This window comes from Bos taurus, chromosome 6 (assembly GCF_002263795.3).
Source record: "Bos taurus isolate L1 Dominette 01449 registration number 42190680 breed Hereford chromosome 6, ARS-UCD2.0, whole genome shotgun sequence".
NCBI classification, from domain to species: Eukaryota; Metazoa; Chordata; class Mammalia; order Artiodactyla; family Bovidae; genus Bos; species Bos taurus.
The window spans coordinates 31,384,591-31,412,571 of NC_037333.1; the positions used below are offsets into that span (position 1 = coordinate 31,384,591).

At 35.7% G+C, this 27,981-nt stretch overlaps 1 protein-coding gene across 1 annotated transcript in view; it reads right to left on the reverse strand.

The window, feature by feature from the left end:
- GRID2 (glutamate ionotropic receptor delta type subunit 2) overlaps window positions 1–27,981 on the reverse strand; it is a 1,601,453-nt gene that overhangs the window by 606,902 nt on the left and 966,570 nt on the right. The window contains exons 5-7 of the mRNA XM_015471545.3: window positions 18,810–18,863; window positions 10,798–10,971; window positions 2,148–2,309 (exon numbers count right to left, since the gene is read on the reverse strand). Of these exons, the coding sequence (XP_015327031.2) occupies window positions 2,148–2,309; window positions 10,798–10,971; window positions 18,810–18,863 (390 nt within the window). The remainder of the gene's footprint in view (window positions 1–2,147; window positions 2,310–10,797; window positions 10,972–18,809; window positions 18,864–27,981) is intronic.

Sequence of the window (27,981 nt, forward strand, 5' to 3'; positions counted from 1 at the left end):
TATAGATATATTCCTTTAAAAAAATGCTACTGGCTTGAAAGTTTACAGGAAAAAATATACAAATATTCTCCCAAACAAAACTTCATAATTATCATATAAAATCATTGTTTTGATTATAAATTTTCTAACAGAAACATTTTACATATTGAATTGCTCCATAAGAAATACCTACATATTATAGTGTCTCTTCTTCCCTCCTACAGATACTTTCACTAAATAAGTGTCTCCTAAGCAACCTCCCAAACTATTATTCTGTCTTTGTGTGACAGCTTCGAAGAATGAATATATTCAGGTTCCTGCATCCAAGCCAAGGCATGAATTAATAAATTGGCAGGATCGGAACCATGTTCAACAACCTCCCTTGGATTCATACCTGCCAACTCTCCGTAGAAATAGAGCTGGGGGATTTTGGCAACACCTTGAGTTTAGATTTGACTTATTCATTTTTCACTTAAAAAATCCTCCTCTGCAAATGTATTCAATGAATTTAATTTTCAAGCACTTCAGTTGATAAGAGCCTAAATTCTCATTAAAGTGATTCTTCTGCAAAGAGGATACAGCATCAAGTGGAAAATGCAGGCTTTTCTCTAAGAGAAACATATTTTTCCCTCCACTTCCTGGTTTTTGTACATCTAGTTCCCTTTTAATGTTAATTTTTAGATTTTTCTCTGGCATCTCTAAACACTTCATATTTCATTTGACTAGCTATTTCTTTTACTATTTCAGGAAAAAAGGCAAATGCTTGCAGTAAGAAAAAGGATGCATAAAATGAAGACTATAAACTTCCAAATGACTGTCTCCTTTGTGTAAAGGGTACAGGGGAAATTTGTTTGTTTTATTAATCATTTCATTTTAAATCCGAGAAGCTGTGTGAGACAAATGGAAAATGCCAGCAAGGATGACATGACAAAGAGGCTAATAAACTGCTGGATGCTTATAACTGTGAGAGGAGCTAAGCAACATAAACTGCCTTCTGGGAACGGAGCGGGTAGCTGAGCTAAAGCAGGTCACAGGCAGGCTAAATACCACACTGACAGTGAAGAAGAATGCCATCAAGTACCCCCACATAGCTCACAAATGCACCAAAATATTGACTGTTTATGACTTATATTATTATTGTAAGGCAAATTAAAGATCACATCCAATGTTTTACCACATGTCGTCTAACTGAAAAACACCTAGATCTAGTGTTTATTTTTTTCAGGGGATGATAGAGAAAAAAAATGACTTTCTGTACTTTGTGACAGATACTGAATAATTTGAGCATCTCTGACACTAATGATACAATGAAGGTGAAATAAAATATTTCAATGATTAATTTTTTATCTGCAGAAAATTTCCTTTTGAATAAATAAATCACATAGACATGTTGTTTTCTGACCTTGAAATTTTTCAATATTTATTTCGATTTTATTTATTTTTGGCTGTGCTGGGTCCTTGTTGCTGTGTGGGTTTTTTCCTATAGTTACAGAGAGCAGGGGCTACTCTCTAGCTGTGGTGTGATTGGTAGTTGCGGCTCGAGGGCTCTAAAGCACAGGTAAAGTAGTTGTGGCTCACAGGCTTAACTGCCCCATGGCATGTGGGATCTTCCTGAACTATGGAGCGAACCTGTGTCCCCTACACTGCAAGGCAGATTCTTAACCACTGAGGCACTGGGGAAGCCCTTGATTTTTTTTTTTTAATATTTAATTTATCCATTGCACTATTTTGTGCTCTGCATAGGCAGCAATATTAGTGAAGAAAAAAATCCTAAAATATATCTTATCAATGACTTATTGTTTCTCTTTGCATAAAAATTAGGAAGACCAAAATGCTAGTCAGACACACGGTTGCCAGGGGGTAAGAGATGTGGGAATGGGATGGATTGGGAATCTGGGATTAGCAGATGTAAACTATTATATATAGGATGGATAGACAGCTGTATGGCATAGGAAACTATATTCGGTATCCTGTAATAAACCATAAAGGAAAAGTTTATTAAAGAAAGAAATGTGTATATGTGTATAACTGTGTCATTTTGCTGTACAGCAGAGATTGGCACAACATTGTAAAATCGACCATACTTCAATAAAAAAAAATAAAATTAACAACAATGACAACAAACTAACGGATGAATTTTGAAAAAAGAAATGCTAGTTCAAAGTTACCTTCTTGATGGTCTCCAGCATGGAGCGCCCTCCCTGCCAGGGCTTGGAGTTCTTTCTGATACATGACAGACTAGCCATGCTGTGCCACTTCCGGTCCTCCAGCTTCTTATGAAAAGCGTTAGCAAGCAGAAGCACCGTGTCATATATGTAAAGGTTTGAAATCTGAAAAGACATTAGACAGTAATCATCAGAATCAGAGATGCCAACCATCAAGAATAAGGAGAAAAGTATCAGCTCCGTTGCTTCTGTTCATGTCATAGATAGCTGGTTTACAGGGTTATTTATTAAGCAGAAGGTTTCCTTTTTTTCATTTCCTGGGCAATTTTGCGATTGAGAATGAAGTCTTGTCTGATTGTATGCCTCAACTGCTTTTTCAGCTTATTTAGGTGTGAGAGAGATGATAAAAAAGAGGAGTTTCGACAGAGGCAAGGCTGTTAGTGTCAGACCTTAGAAAATCACTGGTCCTTATTTCTTTCTGAGGAAGTAAGGATCTAAGGGCTTAAGATTGGAAGGGAAAATGAATAATACATTTTCTGAAGATGTCATATTTTTGCATTCTGGTTTTTCAGATGGAGAAATATCCACTTGATTTTACATGGAAGATGAGTGTCATAGGTGCCGGATGTCACCATTTGCCTATATGTTTGTGTCTATGGCGATTCAGTAATGAAAAAGTGAGAGGAAACAGCACCATTCATAAACATTACAATGGCCAAGGGTCTATACAAAATTATATACAGGTGCATTGCAATTAATAAGACAAATACCATAAACTGCTGTTTGTGAATGTGTGTTTATATTAATGATTTCTTCTTCTAAGGTAATCATATTAACTTCCCTCTACATAGATTTTAAAATAAATCACACAAATATTTGATACACTGTATTGCACTCTTACAGTTTGCCAGAATCACTGTCCTCACTGTTAATTACCAATGTTTTTTTAAATAATTTAGAAATAACATTTTAAAAATACAGATACCATGAGATATCCAAGGTCAACAACAGTGGTTTAATGTTATATCATTTCCTCTCTGAAGAAAAAAAATCAATATAAAATAAAAAATGAGAACTCAACATAGCTATAAAGAATAAATCCATTTTAAGCATGTAAGTCTTCTCAGATATTTAGGAATCTTGTTATCACATTTTTTCTTGAAATAAAGGGGACAGTACTTTGATTGCCCTTTGCTTATAATTAATCATGAAGGAATCTTATGAAATTTTCTGCCCACATCACAGCATGCTACTGAACTTCAACTATTAGGATGATGAGAATTTGAACAACTGTTAATAAGCACTTCCTAACAGTGCCTTTGAATTTTCTAACTAGGTAAATCTTTAACCACTTGTTTTTGTAGACTTTCCTTTAAAGAGACTTTCAACACTCTTATGCACCACATGAAATATCAGTTTGTTCTTTATAAGGAAATATTTGGACAGGCCATTCTCATCTTGGCCCCCACCCCATCAGATAATTCCTAGAGAAACGCCTGTAACTGGCAATGAATGAAGAGTAATGCTTGAAGTTAAAAGTAGCTGATGGAATGAACTTCATCTGAATCAGACTGAATACCCAAAAGGGAAATCTAGAAGAAACGTGAAGGATGAATGAGTCGTATCCAAAAGTCTGGGGCAAATCTTTGGATATTTCTCAATAATCTACAATAATTTGACCTTTTCTAAAACCTCTCATGACTCCACTGCCTCAAACTCTCTTGCTCTAAGCAATCTAACTTTATTTTGTTTCACCCTCTGACTGATTGCTTCAAGCGTGTAGATGAGATAGTTGTGGGAACATCCTCTGAAGTCTCTTTATCTGTCTCTAACTAGTTAACGTTCTCTCGTACTCAATCCATGGGTCACAGGCTGGGTGAATCCTACCCTGACAGCTTCTCAGGATTCTCCCCACTCCCAGGCTAGGTGGGCAGTTCTTGTTTTATCTCTCGGAACACTCAGTGCATATCTCTATTGAAGCATATCAGAATGCCAAGACTTCTTTTAAATTGCTTTTCACACAGAATATAAGTTCCTTCTGGATTGGGGCTCATATTGCAATATTTTTGCTTTTTGCACTTTTTGTTTCCCTTATTTTTTATTTCCTCTTGACTTAGCCCAGAGTCTAGCACATATTTGGTTTTTGATAAATAGTTGTCAAAGAAAGAAAGTCAAAGAAAAGAAAGTCTAGTTTAACATCAGTTAGGTTTAACAGAAGTCAAGATGTGAGCGATCTGACAACTGGTGACACTTCTTATGGCATAGTCTCCTTTGCATATCTAGAGGCATGCACTTTAGCATCCATGCTGGACTGAAAGGTCAGTGATTTGTAGTCAATACGTGACAAGTGTTTTTGACAAATGACTGCCTCTCTTTGTTTGCTCACATCCCAAACTGCAGAATCAAAAGGGGGAGATGACATTCTCTGAGCTTTCCATTATCCCTTCTTTTACTTCTTTCTTAGCAAATTCCTATTCTCCTTTGAGGTCTGTGCTCTTTACCATGGCACACATTACAGCCCCTCTCTGCCATTACCTACTGACCTCTTGGTCACTTTTTAGCAGATGAACTTTGCTTCTACTCTGGTATGACAAGAACAAGTGACTATTTATTAGACACAAATGAACAACTCCTCTAACATCTTAAATGTCAGCATCCCACCATTTGACCAGTCATTTCTATCTGCTCTAACAACATTTGTTTTCGACTTTACTGAACCATCAACACTAACCTCCTCTACATGCCAACTTTCCAATGTCTGACACCTTCTTTGACGTGCTCTGAAACATTCTCCTTCCTTTAGTAGTTGATTGCCTGGTATAATTTCTAGGCAGCTCTTCACCTCAGCATTCTTCCTCTGTCTTTCTCTTATTTTTCAGTGTTTCTGTTGAAAGTTTAATACTCAGAACTAACTTTATTTGCAGATGCGAACTGACTAGGAGAGATGTGGATAAAATGTTATCTTTCTTGATGTTAACAAAATGCTTCTGACACAGAGACTGAGATAACATAGAATGGTTTGGAGCAAATATTACTTCTGCTATGTTCAAAACAAGTTTGCCTTCATTTTAACAGCCTTAAACTGTCAAATCATGTCTCATCCATCTGGACTTCATGTAACTGACTTTGAATCTACACTTTCTATCTATCATATTTTAAATTTTAGGCATATTATTCAGTGACTGTTAACAATTTGAATATTGATGTAAGAAAATATAAGCTTTCTCTTCTAGCTTTATCTCATTAACATATCTGATAGACGTATTTTATTCATTTTAATTTGTGTAGTTTAAAAATTTTGAAAATACTAGGTCTGAGTGAAGTCAAAGTTGCTCAGTCATCTCCGACTGTTTGGGACCCCCAAGGACTATACAGTCCATAGAATTCTCCAGGACAGAATACTGGACTGGGTAACATTTCCCTTCTCCAGGGGATCTTCCCAATCCAGGGATCAAAGCCAGGTCTCCCGCATTGCAGGTGGATTCTTTACCAGCTGAGCCACAAGGGAAGCCCTAGGTCCAAAGACAGACTCTTTGGATAACTATAGAGAATTCCTTGCACTTCAAGAGTAGAATACCTATCAGTGTGGTTTTACTATTCCACTAGTTCCATCCTTACTAAACTGAGGGTAAGAGAAACTCTGGTGAGAAGCTGTAAATATTAAAGGTCCTCAAAGCTACATAATACATCTGGGCCATGTTCTAGGCTTATGAACTTTGCCTGAAGAATTGAACACAAAACAAAGTAGTTTAGCTGATTACTAGTTGAGATGTTGTTGTTGTTGTTCAATCACTCAGTTGTGTCTGACTCTGCGACCCCAGGGACTGCAGCATGTCAGGCGTCTCTGTCCTTCACCATCTCCCGGAGCTTGCTCAAACTCATGTCCATTGAGTCAGTGATGCCATCCAACCATCTCATCCTCTGTCATCCCCTCTTCTCCCTCCTTCAATCTTTTCCAGTATCAGGGTCTTTTCTAATGAGTCAAATCTTCACGTCAGATGCCCAAAATATTGCAGCCTCAGCTTTAGCATTAGTCCTTCCAATTCAGGATTGATTTCCTTTCAGATTGACTGGTTCGATCTCCTTGCAGTCCAAAGACTCTCTAGAGTCTTCTCCAGCACTCACAGTTCAAAAGCATCAATTCTTCAGCACTCAGTTTTTCTCATAGTCCAATTCTCACATCCATACATGACTACTGGAAAAACCATAGCTTTGACTGCAGAGACTTTTGCTGGCAAAGTAATGTCTCTGTTTTTTAATATGATGTCTAGGTTTGTCATAGCTTTTCTTCCAAGGAGCAAGCATCTTTTAATTTCATGGCTGCAGTTACCATCTGCTGTGATTTTGGAACCCAAGAATATAAAGTCTCACACTGTTTCCATTGTTTCCCCATCTATTTTCCATGAAGTGATGGAAGCAGATGCCATGATCTTAGTTTTCTGAATGCAGAGTTTTAAGCCAGCCTTTTCACTCTCCTCCTTCACCTTCATCAAGAAGCTCTTTAGTTCCTTTCTGCCATAAGGGTGGTGTCATCTGCATATCTGAGGTTACTGATATTTCTCCCAGCAATTTTGATTCAAATTATATTACTTTTAATTTTAAAGAAACCCATATATTGTATAACTTTTAAAGACAATAATAAGACTATGTTTTGAACTTTTTAAAAAACCTGAAGCCAAAATGCTTACTATCTTTTGTTCTTAGTAGTCTTTGGTGAAAATGTTTGAGTGACATTAATTTACAAACATTTTAATATTTTCCTAAAAGGAAAATTTTTCAAACACTATATTAAAATCAACAAAGAATAAAAAGATTTACGACAATATCTAAATCTAAAAAAAAATATTAAGTAGGCTTCGGTGATGCCTGTTCTTAAGGAAGTCCTATTATCTTGTTTAATGTTCCTCAACCCATGTATTTAATAGTATATTCTTCCGGGAGATGGTGAAGGACTGGGAAGCCTGACATGCTGCACTGCATGGGGTCACAAAGAATCAGACAGAACTGAGCAACTGAACAACAGCAATGTATCTGAATATTAATTTTACTGTGTTAAACACTTGTTTCAGAATCTTTCAACCTCCCTTTTGAAAACTGGGACAATATACCAATGCCTTGTTCTCTTCCTAAGTATTTCTCTAATATTTCTAAATTACAACATTGTGATCTTATCTACAGCTTTATTAACTGCTCTGAGAAATTATTTTTCCGGCCTCATTTTAGAACAGTAAGGCATACTCTAACCACCTCCCAACACCTGCTCCTTCTGATCTAATGATTTACTTTCCTTTAAATGACTTTTATCTAGTCTTTCCAATTTTAAGATGGAGAAACAGAAGCAAAAGGATTTGAATGTTTCTATTTTCTCTCCATTAGTATCCAAACTAACATTAGTTTTGTGTGTGTGCTCCATTTGTGTCTGACTCTTTGCGACCCCTTGGACTGTAGCCCACCAGGCTGTTCTGTCCATGGGCTTTCCCAGGCAAGTATTCTGGAATAAGTTGCCATTTCCTACTTCAAGGGATTTTCCTGGCCCATGGATCGAACTCACATCTCTTGCATCTCTGCATTGGTAGAGGGATTCTTTACCACCATGCCACCTGGGGAGACAACATTAATTTCATCAAGCAGTAAATGGCTTACTTCCTTTTGTTTCATATATTGCTAAAAACTGTTTCTAGCTGAAAGGTATCTTTGACATTTATTTTGCAACTTCAGCTAATTCTGAATTTTAGTCTTTCTGGCACTAATTTAAAGATTGAGGAAACTTGGCTTTTGTTCTTTCTAAATATTACTTAGGCTTCCCCAGTAGAAGGACAGTTGCTGAAGCTGAAGCTCCAATACTTTGGCTATCTTCGGCTATAGAACCGACTCATTGCCAAAGACCCTGATGCTGGGAAAGATTGAAGGCAGGAGGAGGGGATGAAAGAGGATGAGATGGTTGGATGGCATCACTGACTCAATGCACATGAGTTTGATCAAATACTCGGAAATGGTGAAGGACAGGGAAGCCTGGTGTGCTGCAGTCCATGGGGTCACAAAGAGTGAGACGACGGAGCGACTAAACAGCAACAAAATATTACTTCCCTTTCTGTGTACACTAAAACATGTAACAGGCCAGAGATCTCTAGATGCTCACCGTCTTTTCTAGATGTACCCTCTTTTCCTCTGTTGTACAGATTATTGTGACTGCTGGGTTTCTATTTTCAGAGGTCACAAGAATCATATTTTCATACCTTTTTTTCTGAGTTTTTCTTTAAGGTGGATCCTGCTGATAAGATATACGTCTACATGTGATCCTTTTTATCTGCACTATGGACTCCAAGTTGAGAGAGGGTTGTTTCTCCCAGGGAGCCCCTTACTCTCAATTTTAAAAGTACTTTTCTTGTTATTTTCTTTAACTTCAGTGAGATAAAACATACACCAAGGCCAGACTTTTTATCAAATGCTCCGCTTTTAGTAGAACGTTTTAAATTCAAGAGCCCAGCATTTAGGCACTTCATTATATAAATCTTCACATATAAAAGTTTCTGTCAGTTTTCCTTTTACATATTAAACAGTTAGTCAAATTCTATTACATATAATAGGGATGCTAATACACAATAAATGCACAAAGAAAAGTAATCTTCCAGCTTTCTTCAATCTGTAGCTTTGAGGGGTGTATGATGAAGGTATGGGGCAGGAGGAGTGTTACTTCCAGTACATCCTTAATTCATTAGATATGTCTGGGAATACCAAGATAAATAAAATATTTGTTCCCTGATTTCAAGGAAGTCAACTGAATCAGAAGGATTGTGCTGTTAGGCGAATATGCTGTGAAATACTGTGCAATACCTTTCTGCTTTCCTCTCTGTACATTACCTACTACCTCTTTCAACAGAAACAGCCTTCAATATCTCATGATTTTCTAAATCAAAGTTCTTTCATGTTTCTAATTAAAATTCTATCATTTCCACATCAATTATACTCAGAACCAATTAATATCAAAACATAGGTCATTGGAAGTAGAGAACTTAAACCCTGTTTAGGCTTGAGTGGCTCACTTTGACTTCTGTTTTCTTATCAATTACTTTCAGATCCAAATTTTTACCAAGGTGCAAAGCACCATGGTAGGTACGATGGGAAAAAGAAAGAAAGACAAATACTTAATGTGATTTTATGATGTCTGGAGGGAGCTCATTCTAAAGGAGCTTAAAAATCTACTAGCAAAATTCTGTGGGCAATGATTCCGGAGACAGCTGTGGGGTAAATACATACTGCTCATTGCAATGGTGGAGAAGGAAATGGCAAACCACTCCAGTATTCTTGCCTAGAGAATCCCGTGGACAAAGGAGCCTGGTGGGCTGTCGTCTATGGGGTCACACAGAGTCGGACATGACTGAAGTGACTTAGCAGCAGCAGCAGCCCCAGCATCACGATGGTAATAAGTATGAAGAAATGGCTAGATAAATGGCCATTTATCTGAAATATTCAAAGCTGACTAAAAATAGGGAAACTGTTATCTTTCAAACAAGGAAGCCGTTTAGCCAAGTCACCTTATTTATCTAGTATTATTAGGAATAAACTAGTTCTCCTAAAATGATTTTTCCTGCCTTTTCAAACTGAACATCTCTAAATACTAAAATACTATTTCTATTAAACATTTTGAAGAAATAGGTTTCTAAAATACATCCTATGTTTTTCTTCCTACTTATGAAATTGACCATGACTTTAATCTTTATTGGTATCTCAGGGTTACTGTTTAAATATTAACTCATAAACTAGCTATATACAATAGTGATACACTTGGGATTGTATTATAATGTAGAGTTGTTTTACAGAGAAGGTGCTGCTCTGATAGGATATTTGAATTAGAGTATCTCTTTGATTTCTCTTTTTATGTTTCTTGCCTCGTTACAGGGCTTCCTATGCCCTATTATAGTTGATGTGCCTGCCTTTGTCAAACCTCCTTCAAACTGACATATTAAGATGGCCAGTACAAAGAGAAATAACACAAAAAATTCTGATAGGAGTTTCCTTAAGAAAAAGAAATAGGATCCAGATGAGTATTAAAAGGGCATTCTTATGTGTACGCTACAGGGACTTGGTATTCTTTTTTTTTTTTTTTTCGTTTTGCTGCTCAGAGATTGTATTCATTTACTGTCAAATTCTTTGTTGTATTCTGAATAGCAAATGTTTCAGCTATCTCCCATCTGAGTTGGATAAACTTTATATAACACTACTGCATTTTCGGATTGCTAAATATTTTTCTGGTGAAGTCCTTCCAACCAGAAATTAATCTATAAAAAGGTATAGGCTTCTATATCCTTGTTATGCCAGAAAAGGCAAACAAATTTATTAGCTTAATAATTTGGAGTTTAGCATTAAGGAGTATCAATCACAAATTCCACCATGAGAAATGCTATTGATCTACTTGCTGAAAAGAGAATAACCTTTACTGATTATATTTTTACCAAATAGATATTTTGCTGTAATGAAATTTAGAGCAATCAAAGACAGATTCTTAGCACTCTTCCCAAGTAGACTTATGAAATTGCTGGACCAAAAATGGAAACATGTAGAATTCTGAATGCAATGCCACCAGAAAATGTCTCTCTACAACTGACCAAAAGAAAAAAATCCTTAGAGAAATATCTGGGTGCTTAGAATATACCTCCATATTCTGAGCAAATGGATCCTTTGGATCACACAATGTTGAAGATATTCGATGGTTGCCACGGAAACATCGCTGACTTATATTCTGGGGGACTGGAAATGTCTGTCGAATGATGGTTAACCTTCCAATTGACCTTCTTACAAGTTCCTGTACATCCACATCATTTATTTCCTATAAGATAAGAAATGGAAGAATTAGAAATGTTATAGTACACAACAGAAACACAAAACTATTAATGAGTTGTTATCAGGAAATGCTAAGAGATTCTGTTACTGTAATACATTTGCTTAATGCTTAGCCCACATCCAAGTGGAAACAACACCACATGTTCATTAAAATAATCAACTCATTTGTAGTTGCTGTCTGTGCTTTAAATTATATGTATTTATGTATATAATTAATGAATGCCTAAATAATTTCAAATGAAGTGATGGACTTGAATACTTTTTATTTATAATAAGTTTATAATATGTTGAATACTTCAGAAAACTATGTGTTGTCTAAACATTGGAAAAGGTCACAAAGGAAGCTGTTATTACACTTAATTATTCATTAATGGATTTCAAGGTACTTTGATGACATAGGAAGATAGTTGTAATGTAAGAATTATATATATATATATTAGCAATGAAAAGGGGGTTCTTAAGACAGTAGAGAGAGAAAGAGGAGGCATCATTTTTTAAGACTTTTCCCAATTATTTCTTAGAACTATTGGTGTTAACTCATGGACTTGTTTTGATAAGAAATAGATAAAATGTTCATTAACTGCTGACCTGATATATTAGTATATAATTGTGTTCTTAACATAAAGATAAAAACTTCTATTGATTAATACAAAATGAACTCCAGTGATGTTTATCCAAATTACTACTAGTTTGCATATAAGCCTTTGAGAACGCAAAGGAAAGCATTTTCTTCTTCCTTTTCCCAGTCACCATCCAACTCTAGACTTAAACTTTAAGATTTGACTCAACTATGGATGTGAAAATAAAAAAATAAAATAATAAAATAATATTTTTAACATACATCTGTTCTAATTGAACATTATTCTAATTGGAATTAGAATAGATGTGATCAAAATAAATTTTACTTTTAATGCAGCCTTTAGTTAGGTAGTTTGTAATTCATGGTATCCATCTGAAATCTTTTAAACCGATGAAGTCTTTGTAATTAACATATTATTGCTTTCAACAGATTCTTGCTGCTGCTGCTAAGTCACTTTAGTCGTGTCCGACTGTGTTACCCCATAGACGGCAGCCCACCAGGCTCCCCCGTCCCTGGGATTCTCCAGGCAAGAACATTGGAGTGGGTTGCCATTTCCTTCTCCAGTGCATGAAAGTGAAAAGTGAAAGTGAAGTTGCTCAGTTGTGTTCCACTCTTCGCTACCCCATGGACTGCAGCCCACGGGGCTCCTCTGTTCATGGGATTTTCGAGGCAAGAGTACTGGAATGGGGTGCCATTGCCTTCTCTGACAGATTCTTACAGCAACAGAAATAAAAGATTTGACATAGGATACATATTGGACTGCAATGAGTATTTGTTAGGTTTGTTTCAAAGAATTATCACAGAATAATGAAAGAGAAAAAGATAATTTACAAGTGCAAATTTTCTTTGTCATAGAACATATTAGCTTTAAAATCCATCCTTTATTTATGATCTTTATGAAATAAAGACTTTTCTGAAAATAAAATAACACCTGCCATCAGCCATATCTAGTATAATATCCTGGATTTCCAGTCAATTAATGTACCATAAAGATGATTTTTCTCTGTTTAAAATGCCATCTTTTTCCTTTAGTGTGTATCATTTCACTGGCCACCAAAATTTCTGTCTGGCAAAAGCAGGGCAGTTTTTAATTCTCTGCCATCTACTCACAAAGTAAAATTAAACACTGTCTACAGTGTCTATCAACTTCATGTTAGGTCTGAATTTTAAACAGGAAATGTTTAAAATAAATTTTTATTGTTATTCAATGATATTACATGTTTAAAAATTTTTAATATTATGCAGATAGGCATCTTGATTTTTAAAAAGCAGTGAAAAATTCTACCACTCTCATAATATTGACTAAGTTGTGTTATATATGTGGTCTTTTTTCTTTAGCAATATGAGATTTATCAATATTTTGTCAAATACTACTATTTCTACATGCTCCACTAGTGCTGAACTACAAATCAGCATATTAGAACAAAAGCGTACATTTATTAAGATCCTACTACATTTTGGGAAAAATACTAAGTACTTAACACATTATTTCATTTTCTGCTAAAAACTACATTCTGATTCAGATGTTGTTAATTCTCACTTACAAATAAAGAAGTAGGGAGATTCCAAGTTCTTCATCAACATACCTTTTACTCATAATGAGATTTTATAAATGTCATCAAAAGACACTCTCTGAAGTAATCATATAAGGAATCCATTTTTCCTTACAGGAATTATTTAGATTAATATTCATGAGTGATAGGAATTAAAACAATAAAGATATATTATTCTAGAATTTAATAGCCTACTGATTCTATAAGGAATGGTACAGTCATCTATCATGAGCCAAAGTCTTTGAGAGGACTATTTTTAAATCCATAAAAAAGGATGGTTACCTTTTACAAGTTCTAAAAGCTGAAGTCCTCAGATGTCTAAATGACTAAACTATATCTGAGAAAACGTCAATTTGAATTGAATATATTTTGCCTATTATTATTTGAGGAAGGGAAAAGAAAGTAATTTTCTGGTAGGAAAGAATCTGCCATTCTGAATGAAGCTAACAGACAATCTGTCTCAAAAAATTCACTTGCAGTTTTAGTTTTGACACCTGATCTCAAAAATAGTTTGATAGTGATATGAAAACTTGATTAAGTAGCTATTTTATATTTACAGAACTTCTACGTTCCAGAAGATGCATTTCAAAAGTGGTAAATAAAATGTCATGTAAACAGTGGAAGCCAAGTAAATATTTAATCTTTTAAGAAATATTTTTAAAAGAAAATTGTTAGGTAAACTGCTTTATTAAAATATGAAGCTGTTGCATAATCTATTGCAATCTACGCTGTTCAAACGTGCAGACTTTTAAAAATGTTAAAATAACTGATTTAAAAAATAATCATATGAAGAACTAGTTTACCACACACTCAACTAAGTCCCCTGTACTACCTAAATATGCTACTAAGTTATACAGACATTTTCTGAGTCTGAAGGAATTTAAAGAAAGTAAATTAAAAATTATTTGTCATTTTTGTATTATTTATTTCAGTGAGTATATTTATGAAATAAGAATTAATATTGCAATGAAAAAATATGTTTTAGTGTACTTAATTTTTCTCAAGTGTTCTTCTTTAAGAGCAAAGCATTCAGCCTTTTTTTTTCTCCAAAAATTATTTACATGGATAATCAAAAATTATCAAGAGTCAAATCAATATATCCGAGAAAATATTCTTATTCACTTTACTGTGATAGTTTAACATAGGGTGAATTCTGAATGGAGTCAAAGCCAAGGAAGGGGAAAGCTAAAATATCTGGTAGGGCTATAACTCCACCAGAAACAGCCAATTTCCAGAACAAATCTTTTAGGAGAATTGGATCACTCCTGAATCCTTGTAGGATATCAGCTTTAAGCTTAAGTTAATAGAATTCCAGGGAAGGAATGACTCAAAATCTATTAGATCGGATGCCAATCTGTATTACATAAACTATTTCAGAATAGGATTCCTTCCTCCTTTCCTATTCTTTTATCTCTTAATATCTAATGAAGTTCTTGGCATATAGTAGGTATTCATTAAATGTATTGTCAAATAAAAAATTGAATGAATGGCAAGATTTCAGCAAACCATCTTTGAAAGATAGATCCCTGAAACTTTAAGTAGAGACACTGGGGTGCTTTAATAACTTTATCTATTATAAATAAAGCAGATTTTAGTAATGATACTAAGCAGTGTGCTATGTAGTGTAATTTGAAAAGATTATATTATTGTTGTGTTACTGGTATGTTTATGCTCTCCATACTTTAACAAAAAAGACCCTTTGATGCTTCCATAAAGTTTAACAGTAATGTGAAATTATTATACAAATACCATGAAACATGGAAAAAACCAACTGCAGACTATAAAGTGGAAAAAGGAACAGAATGTCAACTTTCTGCTTGACAGATTAGTAGCGAGCAGTTCAATTAATCACCAAATTAGAAAAATGAAAAATATTCATTACACATATTCAAATCTCAACCATAACAACAACAACTTCTTCACTGCAGAAGTAAGCAGTGATTAGCAGAGAATAATGGCTTAAACTAAAAAACTAGTATTTAAATAAGAAGTCAGGACACCAAGGGTCAGGTTTAGTATCATCAGGGAATGGAAGACTACATATAGCATTATGCTTCTTGCTGCTCTAAACTGTGTGTGTGTGTGTGTGTGTGTGTGTGTGTTAAGTGGTATTGAAACATTAAGTGGTATTGACCTGCTCTGCCTAAAGTTACATCTCTTCTCAAGGACTAGTAAGGAGGGCTGTGGGTGAAAAACAGCCAAGGGTTTCAGTAACAAAGTGAAGTGACATTTATAACAATTTACGGTAGGAAACTAACATGTGAATGAGAAAAGAACTGAGGTTTTCTATACCGTGTTCTATACATCTAATATGTATTTATGTATGTATATCTTCTTATCTGAGCTTCTAACTTGTAAAACTTAAATAAAGTGCTAGGCCATCTGCTTCGGGACCCTGAAGGGATGACAATACTTATAAGGAAAGGCTGTTCTCTGCTGGATCACCTGATTGCAGGGAAAAGATAAATACCATTTCCAACTACTAGCGTATGATTGATTACACCATATGAACTAGCATAGCCTCTCATTATTATAGCATATTTGATGCAAATGAAACAAATTTACTGTTTTCAAGCTTGAGCATCAATTTGTATCACGATGCACAATGCCAACTTTGATTTATAGTTTCTTTGAGAAACTGTTGGTGCAATAAGATTAAGTAAATGTTTGCAACCCATTTTAAAATTAGCAACAAAATAGTAGCTACACAAAGCAAACTAATCGGATTCATAATGTCCATGTTCAAACAAAATGGGCATTTGCAAGTTGTTGGATTTTGTTGTTGTTGTTGCTCCTTTTAGAGTTTATTATTTTCCTAGGAAACTTGAGGAATTCATGTTTCTCATTTTATGGAAATTAAGATAAATTTTGATTCATTTATTATAAACAGACCTATAAAACAAATAAAGGTAGTGAGACTCAAGTTTCCTGAGGCATATTTCAGAGAGAATGAGGTGGCTGGATGGAATCATGTAGAATTAAGAGGGCTGAGCACAGATACATATATGGATGGTATCTCTTAGGGATGAAAGTACAGAAAATATACTTGATTTCTGATTTTTTTTAACCTAGTTTAGGGAAAAAACATAATAACCAATGTAAACAGTGCAGGCTGTGACCATGAGATTTTTCAAAGACCAAGTGGTATTGACCTGCTCTGCCTAAAGTTACATCTCTGCTCAAGGACTAGTAAGGAGGACTGTGAGCAGAAAAGAGATAAGGGTTTCAGTGATGGTAAAAGTGAAGCTACAGTTATAACAATTTACAGTGGGAAACTAACATGTGAATGAGAAAATACTGAGGTTTTCTATACTGTGTTTTATACTTCTAATATTTATTGAGTTATCAGTCAGATTGTTTTTTGTGTGGATTTTTTTTTTGTAAAATAGGGACTCAAATTATGAAACAATTGTTGAAAGACATCATTGGCCCTAATATTTTATGAAATAAAACTTAATGAGAAGTTTAACAGAATGAGTTACAATTTTATGAAAGATATAGTAAAATATAAGCTATTGCTCTTTCTATAAATGAAATACATACTACTTAAACTTCCTTTTTATAATATGAAAAAGCAGTTTCTTCCATAGCACAAACTGACAAGCAAGCAGTGGACAGATGGTCATTGGTGTCATGGGAAGCTCTCTCTACCTGGGTTCACATTTTCAGGATACAAGGATAACATTAGAAGTTAAGTTGAATATGGGGAAAATGTTAATTCAGGGGTCCTTTCTGCAATCTTACCAAAGAATAGAAAAGAATGGGCATTCCATTTATCAATTGTAAGTGTTAATTTGTTTGATTAATCCATGTCTCTAAAGAGGCAAGAAATCACTTTTCCCCCCTAGTAATCAGTATTGACACAAACAAGTAAAACAGCTCCAGTTTGTTTCATATCAAAAAAGCTGAGTGGCCTACTCCCCATCAGAAGGTGGGTGTGAAACAATAATAAGAAATTAGGAGGATTCTCTATTTCAAAAAATAGTAATCCAGAAAATATTAAGCTAAAGACAAAAAGTAACATAAAACTTACTGGCTCCTATAAGGTTGAAATTTAGGAGCATAAATTTCAAAAATATAATCTATAAGGAAAATTATTTTAAAAAAAAGCAACAACAACCAAAGCTTTAGACTGGAAAAGACTAAATTTTAAATCCCATTATTACCACTTAATAGTTGCATAATATTTGACAAACCATTTGATTTATTTCAACCTTAGATTCTTTGGGAAAAAAGAGATAAAAATACCTAGAAAAGGTATTTCTAGGTATGTGGTTGGTTTGTTGTCTGCCTTTCCCTTAATCCATCCTGATGTTTAGTCATTCTAGACTGACTTAAAAACTTCATTGAAAAGCAGATCTGACATACACATGTTATCTGTAGGGATCTCTGAAGAACACATCTTAATCTGACATAAGAAATACACCGACAAATCATGTAGAATCAAAGTCTGGCAGGCAAAAAATAGGTTTGTAAAATGTTTCCAGTGCCTTTAAACTGAACAAAAAGAACCATCAAGAAAGCTAAAATTCATCAGTGAAGGGTGTTGTAGGAGAAACAACTTGAAACTAAGAATCATTTTTATTTCTCTGTATAAGGAAAGGCAAGACCCCATTTCCTCAATACTTCATAACACTATTTATTGTTCAACAAAATAATATGTGAGTAAGTGATCTGTGAACTTTTAATGTACTCTGATCATTATTGCAATACCATTTACTGTCATTTGTCAGGCATCATGTTCAGAGCATTCAATAATATTTCACTTAATTTTCATTAAGAACTGGTAAAGTAAATGTTGTTGTACATACAGTACAAACTAATAAATAACCCCTGAGGCACAGGATATTTTATTATATATCCATAGTAACACAGCTATGAACCAATTTCAAAGCCAGGATTGAGCCTATCTTGCTGAATTCGAGACTAGAATTCTTGTCAAAAATGCTACTTTGCTCCTGAGATAAAATGTATTTTTCTATAATTCAACATTAGTATCATTTGATAAACAACACATTATTTTTTCCATAAGTAATAGATATACTGAATACTAGATCTTTACCTCATTACTTGTCCCTGACTAATCTACTCATTTTCCTTTCTAACTCTGACTGGCAGGTGCTAATGGTACAACCTATTTCACAGGGCTCTCGTGTTGTAATACTGTATTTTTAATATTATGCATTGTTTTTGCAAAAAAATCTTCCACAAGAAATTTGACAAGTTGGTGGATTTTAAAACAGTTGTGTTTCTTTATGAAAAGCAAAACAATCTGCTCTTATTTATTCATATTCATGTGAGGAACTATTTAATCCACTTGTAAGGGGGTGGGATATAAAAGTTCTAGAAACAACAGTAAAATATAAATGGAACACAGGCCCTCCACTGGGAGGGATTCACTTTGCTTACAAAGAAGAACTGTACTTTTTATAAAAATGATCTCTGATGTAAGCAGTGTGTGCCAACGGAAAAGGCTAAAAGATACTCAGTGGGGAAGACATTCTGTATTTACTTTATTCATACAAAGCCCTTTATAATTTGCAAAAACTCCTTATTCTATTTTATTTAACAGCATCCTTTCAGTGAGCTGAAAGTTTACTCTGTGTTCCTGTTAGAAATTCAAGGCTGTAGCTGTGACTATACTTATGAAAACAGGACTCAGAGTTGACAGTAAGGTTTAGTTAGATTTACCTCATTTATAATGATCCAGTGACAGTCAAAAGCAACCAAATTAGTCTCCACAACCTGGAACAGAAAACAAACCAGCTATCAGTCAGCATTAATTGTGAAAAACAAACCAAACTAAAAAGATATACTTGACAAATGACAAAGATGTATCACATGTTGGAAAGGTCCTTTTCAACTGAAAAGTCAACTGAAAATGGAAAACCGTTACAGTAAAATATGGTAGAAGCATTTGTGTTCATCTTGTAAGTGCAGTGTAGACTCTCTAAGTTTGAAAATAAAGTTAATTAAAAGCCTAGAAAAACAAAGGCTTCGAATGAAAAAAAGAATACAAATAATACTGTTTTTGTGATTTAACTGAGTAGAATTTGCATTGAATTTCCTAGTCCAAATAAAGCTTTGGTGACCTTGTATCATCTACCTAATAAATATCTAAGTATATATCCTTCCATTATCTGGCTCTAATTTAACATTCTTATCTGTTACGTCCCTGTGTATGTGTTTTGTCATCGTCTTGACAAAGTAAAATGTCCATGTTCCAAAAACCTTTGAGTATGTGTACTGAGGAGATCCAATTGTAAAATTACCTGAATGAAAAGACTATAAAAGTGATGGACAGATCCAACCAGTCCATTCTGAAGGAGATCAGCCCTGGAATTTCTTTGGAGGGAATGATGCTAAAGCTGAAACTCCAGTACTTCGGCCACCTCATGCGAAGGGTTGACTCATTGGAAAAGACTCTGATGCTGGGAGGGATTGGGGGCAGGAGGAGAAGGGGACAACAGAGGATGAGATGGCTGGATGGCATCGCTGACTCGATGGACATGAGTCTCAGTGAACTCTGGGAGTTGGTGATGGACAGGGAGGCCTGGCGTGCTGCGATTCATGGGGTCACAAAGAGTCGGACAAGACTGAGCGACTGATCTGATCTGATCTGATAGTTGGCTAGGGACTTCCCTGGTGGCTCAGATGGTAAAGTGTCTGCCTGCAATTCGATCCCTGGGTCGGGAAGATCCCCTGGAGAAGGAAATGGCAACCCATTCCAGTACTCTTGCCTGGAAAATTCCACGGACAGAGGAGCCTTGTAGGCTACAGTCCATGGGGTCGCAAACAGTTGGAAACGACTGAGCGACTTCACTCACTTCACTCATAGTTGGCTAATTTCAGTAGTGTTGCTAATAATATGAGCAGAAAGAAAATGTATGTAAAAGAAAAAGTAAACTATGTATAGGTAGCAATCTTGACTGAATAGATTTAAATAAATCGATTCTAAATTATCCTTGCTACTGCTAAGTCACTTCAGTCGTGTCCGACTCTGTGAGACCCCATAGACGGTAGCCCACCAGGCTCCCCCGTCCCTGGGATTCTCCAGGCAAGAACACTGGAGTGGGTTGCCATTTCCTTCTCCAATGCATGAAAGTGAAAAGTGAAAGGGAAGTTGCTCAGTCGTGTCCCACCCTCATCGATCCCATGGACTGCAGCCTTCCAGGCTCCTCCATCCATGGGATTTTCCAGGCAAGAGTACTGGAGTGGGGTGCCATTGCCTTCTCCGAAAATTATCCTTGGCTTAGGCCAAAAAAGTAACCCTACTGGCAGTGCGTTTTCATTCTATCCAACTTTATCATGAACATCCTACGACATGTTCTTATGATTCATGCCATGGAACACATAGATAAAAGTTAGGTTAGATTGTTTTATAAGAGATTGCTGTGCTATTTTCACCAGTAACACCAAAAGATCAGGTGTTAAGTGAGGATGCTTTCTAATAACTAGCAAGGAATTGTTATAAAGTATGAATTACTTGGAGATCAGTCCTGGGTGTTCATCGGAAGGGCTGATGCTGAAGCTGAAACTCCAATACTTTGGCCACCTCATGCAAAGAGTTGACTCATTGGAAAAGACTCTGATGCTGGGAGGGATTGGGGGCAGGAGGAGAAGGGGACAACAGATGATGAGATGGCTGGATGGCATCACTGACTCGATGGACGTGAGTCTGAGTGAACTCCGGGTGTTGGTGATGGACAGGGAGGCCTGGCGTGCTGCGATTCATGGGGTCGCAAGGAGTCGGACACGACTGAGTGACTGAACTGAACTGAACTGAACTGATGAATTACTTTTGGAGAGGAAAATTGCAATCCACTCCAGTATTCTTGCCTGGAGAATCCCATGGTCAAGCCTGGTGGGCTACAGTCCATGGGGTCGCAGGGAGTCCGACACAATTGAGTGACTAATGCATACACAATGCATAAATTACTTTTGGGGGTTAGTCTTTGTCTTACTGAGAAATGCCTACTGAAAGATCCATTGCATCATGAGAAACAATTGGAATTACATTTATGTGAGTCAATACTTTCTCAATTATATAATTATTAGGAGAATATTTTTTAAATTTTGGTATACATTTTATACTATTTCCATATATATCATCACATAGATTCCTATGATCTTACTAAGGTGCCTTAATAATAAATATCTTATCACAGAAGTGAGGACATGTGATCTATTTTTAAACTATACTATTATTATTGCTTTTGAAATACATACATGTTCAACTTTAGGTGAAACAATGTAGAAAGTATGACCAATGGCAGTTTTCAATTTTAGCTTAAAAAGTCACTTTATACCAGTAATGGCATCCATTGTTTCTAATTTAATAATTATTTTACTTTAATCATCTTAGATAAACTATCACCAGTAACTTATTGGAAATAAAAAGTGTTATACAAAATAAGTGCTTTAAAAGCTATTTATATAAAGTGTATATTTATATATTATGTTGATATGTATATATGACATACTATTATATTTATACTAGTGTGTAATATGGAGAAGGCAATGGCACCCCACTCCAGTACTCCTGCCTGGAAAATCCCATGGACGGAGGAGCCTGGTGGGCTGCAGTCCATGGGGTCGCTAAGAGTCGGACACGACTGAGCGACTTCACTTTCACTTTTCACTTTCATGCATTGGAGGAGGAAATGGCAACCCACTCCAGTGTTCTTGCCTGGAGAATCACAGGGACTGGTGGGCTGCCGTCTCTGTGGTCGCACAGAGTCGGACACGACTGAAGCGACTTAGCAGCAGCAGCAGTGTGTAATATATGAATATATTAATATATACATATATCTCCAGAGAAATAAATTTTACAGTAGAGTTAAAAGAAACGGTAAAAAAGAGTGATAATAATATGTTTATGTTTTTCCCAATCAAATGGAGCTAAAGTGAATACTCTTAGGAAAGACATATTTACATAAAAATAAATTCTCAGTTATTTTTGTAGATAACAAATATCAAACAACTATTATAAATACTAAATCAATACATCTATCTGATAATTTAACTTTTTATTCATATTAATCACTTTCCATTTGATATATTTTAGACTAAGTAATGTATCAAACTAACTGCATTACCAGCTTGAAGGACTGAATTAGTAATACAACTGGACAAAGGATTAAGAAGATATGTAAGGCATTCTAGAATATTTTAAGTCTTCATATTTACACTTATACTAGGGGCTTTCCCAGTGGCTTAGTGGTAAAGAGTCTGTCTGTAATGCAGGAGACTTGCAAGAGACACAGGTTTGATCCCTGGGTCAGGAAGATCCCCTGGAGTAGGAAATGGCAACTGACTGCATTAATTACATTCTTGCCTGGAAGATCCCATAGACAGAGGAACCTGGCTACAGGATCATGAGGTTGCAAAAGAGTTGGGCACGACTGAGCAACTAAAGAACAACATACTAGAACTCGGAACAGAGAAATTGTTTCTTTTTCTTATCTTCCTTACTTAAGTAGCACATTTCCTATTTCAGCAGTAAACATATTTTAAGCCAATGAAAAGGATTAAGCGATTTGATTGAAATATTTACTCCCTTTTATTTTTCTAGTTGGAACCTATTTTATACCTAATTCCATCACTGTTATAGTTGTTTGGTTTCATTCTGTGGACTTATATAAATGTCCAGCAAGTTAGTACAGCCTAACTATACTATTTACTCCCAAATTTCAATTTTCGTTGATTGTTATGAAATAATAAAGGTCCTACAAATAATGTATACTGTATTACCATATAATAATAAGCACTGCCCAAAAGATCACGTGATGCTTGGGCTATGAAAGACAATGGCAGTAAGAAAAGATTAACTAATATTTGGCAAAACTACTACAATTATGTAAAGTTTAAAAATAAAATAAAATTAATTAAAAAAAAAAAAAAGATTAACCAATGGTTTAACTAGTAGGTTTGGTTACAATATAACAGGAATAAAGGAAGTAGGGGTTTTCCTTGGTTATCTGTTTCTCTCCCCTCTTGTCCCATGCTTCTCGCTTATCACTACACATGTATACATTAATAACATAGAGGGACCCAGGTTCATATTCATATAGAGTTGCTTCCATATCAACGTAGAGTAACACAGTTATAACAAATGAGACTATCCTACTTCCCAAGCAGCTTAGCTTACTTTAAGAAAATTGAACAAAAAAAGGGGAAAAAAATCAAGTCCTGTCAGGAAGATAAGCGATGAGTAAGGACAGACCATCTGTCACTGGCAGGAACTTTAGAACTTCTGAATCTTTAGAAAAGCCTGACAATTTATCACCATGTCTTCCATCATCCGTTCTCAAATCTTTAGATGTGCTAAATATAAGACAATCCAAAGCAAAGAAACTGCCGGAGCGTATATCTCACTGGTAATAAATGTGGAACAGTTCCTATGAGCACAGAGGACAATTTAATTGACTCAACAATAACAGCAGCATGCTGTTTTTCACTCAACCTTGTAGCTTAACTAAATTAAGCTCACTCCTTTTGCAGGATATACTATATAATCCACATTTGTGCAAAGGGTTCCCGTGCTCTGTGCATCTGCAAGCAGGAAATAGGTGTTTGCTTGCTACTACTGCCCATTCCAAAGTGTCAAGTGGAATCCTTGAGTGACAGTCTGCCTTGGGAAAGGCACTCGCAGTTATTTGGAGCAAGTGGCCAAAGAAATACTGAAAAGTTACTCCCATCCTGGCTTCTCATCTACTGTGATACTATAGCTTATATCTGCATTTCTCAAACTGTATTCTGTGGGACACTATTTTCACTACAATTTGTTAGCTTTCTGTAGCCAAACCCGATTTAGAAATGTTGAGTTAAGCCAAGTTAAAGAGATGTATTACTGCATTAATCCTCAAAGCTTTTAACAGGTTAATATCAATATTGAAATATAACTAACATAAAAGTCATATTAATGTGTAATATTGTTTTATACATTATTATTTTGAGCATATGGCTTCAGACTTAAGAGCATGAGCTCTGAAGTCAGAGATTTTTCTCTATTATCTTACAGTGTGACTTTGAACATATGACCAATTCTGTGGCCTCAGTTTCCTTCTTTGTCATTAGGGTTAATGACAGGACCCACAACTAAACTACCACCAAGACAGTCATGAAAAAGGTTAAATGCAATAATAGCACATACTAAAAACTCTCAGTGAATATCAACACCTCATACTTTAATAAATGTGCTTTATAGATCTCTAAGGTACTTGGAATTTAGCATATTCCAAAATATTTTGATCATGGAAACCATTTTTCCCCCAATACAAATCTCATGGGATTAGTACTTTTGGGGAGATATAGACTGGAACCTATGCTAATTTAGTCACACATATTTAAGAGTTCTAAAATTGTACTGAAGCACCACGAGAAAATTCATAATTTCAAAAGCATGGCCTTATAATAATCCTAGAGAGAGTTTTCCAACTAATAAAGGAAATTTTTTTCACAAAACAAAACTTATACCAAAAGTTGAATCAACATATTTTATGTAAAACCCAAATGCATATGTAATAGTTCTAACAAGAGTAATATTTGTTCTTCTTTTCATTTTTTATTAAATCTTTTAAATTTTTATCCATTTCTAGTTAAAATAAGATAAAATCAAATCACTATTTATTTTCTAATAAAATATAGAAAGATATATATCAAGTATAAAATTTATAGTACACAATAGATTATTAGCAAGGAATTCATGGATTTACGGTACAAACTCAATACCCAATTGCCTGAGTGCCATATATGGGTCAATTGTACTATTAATACAATAGAGTTCTGCTATAAAACACAATACAATTAAATACTATAATTTTCTGAAATACAGAGTCATAATACAAAACCCCAGACTTCAGGTACACTATACATGCACATGACTTTGTTTTTGCTTTTAGCTTATTTGGTCTACCTCTCACTAGAAGAAGTGAGTTCAGTTCAGTTCAGTCCCTCAGTCCCTCAACTCTTTGTGACCCCATGGACTTCAACACACCAGGCCTCCCTGTCCATCACCAACTCCTGGACTTTGCTCAAACTCATGTCCATTGAGTCAGCAATGCCATTCAACCACCTCATCTTCAGTCAGCCCCTTCTCCCGACTTCAGTCTTTCCCAGCATCAGGGTCTTTTCAAATGAGTCAGTTCTTTGCATCAGGTGGCCAAAGTACTGGAGTTTCAGCTTTAGCATCAGCCCTTCCAATGAATATTCAGGACTAATTTCCTTTAGGATAGACTAGTTGGATCTCCTTGCTTCCCAAGGGACTCTCAAGAGTCTTCTCCAACACCACAGTTCAAAGCATCAATTCATCAGCGCTTAGCTTTCTTTATAGTCCAACTCTCACTTCCATACATGACTATTGGAAAAAACATAGGTTTCTCTAGATGGACCTTTATTGCCAAATAATGTTTCTGCTTTTTAATAAGCTGTCTAGGTTGGTCATAACTTTTTTCCCAAGGAGCAAGTGGCTTTTAATTTCCTGGCTGCAGTCTGATTTTGGAGCCCCCAAAAATAGTCTGTCACTATTTCCACTGTTTCCCCATCTATTTCCCATGAAGTGACGGGACCAGATGCCACGATCTTAGTTTTCTGAATGTTGAGTTATAAGCCAACTTATTCACTCTCCACTTTCACTTTCATCAAACAACTCTTTAGTTCTCCGCTTTCTGCCATAAAGGTGGTGTCATCCTTGTGACACCTATCTCAAAATGCTCAAAATTCTCCAGGTCAGTCTTCAACAGTATGCAAACCACTGGATTTAAAAAAGGCAGAGGAACCAGAGATCAAATTGCCATGATCTTAGTTTTCTGAGGTTAAGTTTTCTAAGGTTAGTTTTTCTAAGGTTTTCTTAGTTTTTCTAAGGTTCTAAGTTTTTTTCTAAGGTTTTTCTAAATTTTTTCTTACTTTTTCTAAGGTTAAGAAAACTAAGTTTTCTTAGTTTTCTTAGCATATCTGAGGTTATTGATATTTCTCCCGGCAATCTTGATTCCAGCTTGTGCTTCATCTAGTCCAGCATTTCTCATGATGTACTCTGAATATAAGTTAAATAAGCAGGGTGACAATACGTAGCCTGGAAGTACTCCTTTCTCATGGAACCAGTCTGTTGTTCCGTGTCCAGTTCTAACTGTTGCTTCTTGACCTGAATCAGGAGGCAGGTCAGGTGGTCTGGTAATCCCATCTCTTTAAGAATTTTCCACAGCTTTTTGTTATCCACACAGTCGAAGGTTTTGGGTGGTCAATAAAGCAGAAGTAGATGTTTTTCTGGAACTCTCTTGCTTTTTCAAATGATCCAGCGGATGTTGGCAATTTGATTTCAGGTTCTTCTGCCTTTTCTAAATCCAGTGGTTCACATACTGTTGAAGACTGGCGGGAGAATTTTGAGCATTCCTTTGCTAGCATATGAGAAGAGTGCAATTGTGTGGTAGTTTGAGCATTTTCAGCATTGTCTTTCTTTGGGATTGGAATGAAAACTGACCTTTTCCAGTCCTTTGGCCACTGCTGAGTATTCCAAGTTTGCTGGCATATTGAGTGCAGCACTTTCACAGCATCATCTTTTAGGATTTGAAATAATCAACTGGAATTCCATCACCTCTATTAGCTTTGTTCATAGTGATGCTTCCTAAGGTCCAATTGACTTCTCATTCCACGATGTCTGGCTCTAGGGGAGTGATCACATCATCAAGATTATCTGGGTCGTGAAGATCTTTTTTGTATAGTTCTTCTGTGTATTCTTGTCACCTCTTCTTAAAATCTTCTGCTTCTGTTAGGTCCATACCATTTCTGTCTTTTATTGTGCCTATCTTTGCATGAAATGTTCCCTTGGTATCTCTAATTTTCTTTAAGAGATCTCTAGTCTTTCCCATTCTATTGTTTAACTCTATTTCTTTGCATTGATCACTGAGGAAGGCTTTCTTATCTCTCCTGGCTATTCTTTGGAACTCTGCATTCAGATGCTTATATCGTTCCTTTTCTTCTTTGCCTTTCGCTTCTCTATGTTTCATAGCTGTTTGTAAGGCCTCCTCAGTCAACCATTTTGCCTTTGTTGCATTCCTTTTTCTTAGGGAATGTCTTGATCACTGTCTTCTATACAATGACATGAACCTCCGTCCATAGTTGTTCAGGCACTCTATCACTTCTAATCCCTTGAATCTATTTGTCACTTCCACTGGATAATCGTAAGGGATTTGATTTAGATCATACCTAAATGGTCTAGTGGTTTTCCCTACTTTCTTCAATTTAAGTCTGAATTTGGCAATAAGGAGTTCATGATCTGAGCCACAGTCAGCTTCTAGTCTTGTTTTTGCTGACTGTATAGAGCTTTTCCATCTTTGGCTGCAAAGAATATAATCAATTTGATTTCAGTATTGACCATCTGGTGATGTCCATGTGTAGAGTTCAAGTGTGGAGTTCATGTAGAAAGATGAACTCCCCAGGTCATTAGGTGCCCCATATGCTACTGGAGAAGAGTGGAGAAATAACTCCAGAAAGAATGAAGAGATGGAGCCAAAGCAAAAACACCACCCAGTTGTGGATGTGACTGGTGATGGAAGTAAAGTGCAATGGTATAAAGAGCAATAATGCATAGGAACCTGGAATGTTAGGTCTATCAATTAAGGCAAATTGGAAGTGGTCAAATAGGAGACGGAAAGTGTGAACATCAACAATTTAGGAATCAGCAAACTAAAATGGACTGGAATGGGTGAATTTAACTCAGATGACCATTATATCAACTACTGTGGGCAAGAATCCCTTAGAGGAAATGGAGTAGCCATCATAGTGAACAGAAGAGTCCAAAATGAAGTTCTTGGATGCAATCTCAAAAACGACAGAATGATCTCTGTTCGTTTCCAAGGCAAACCAT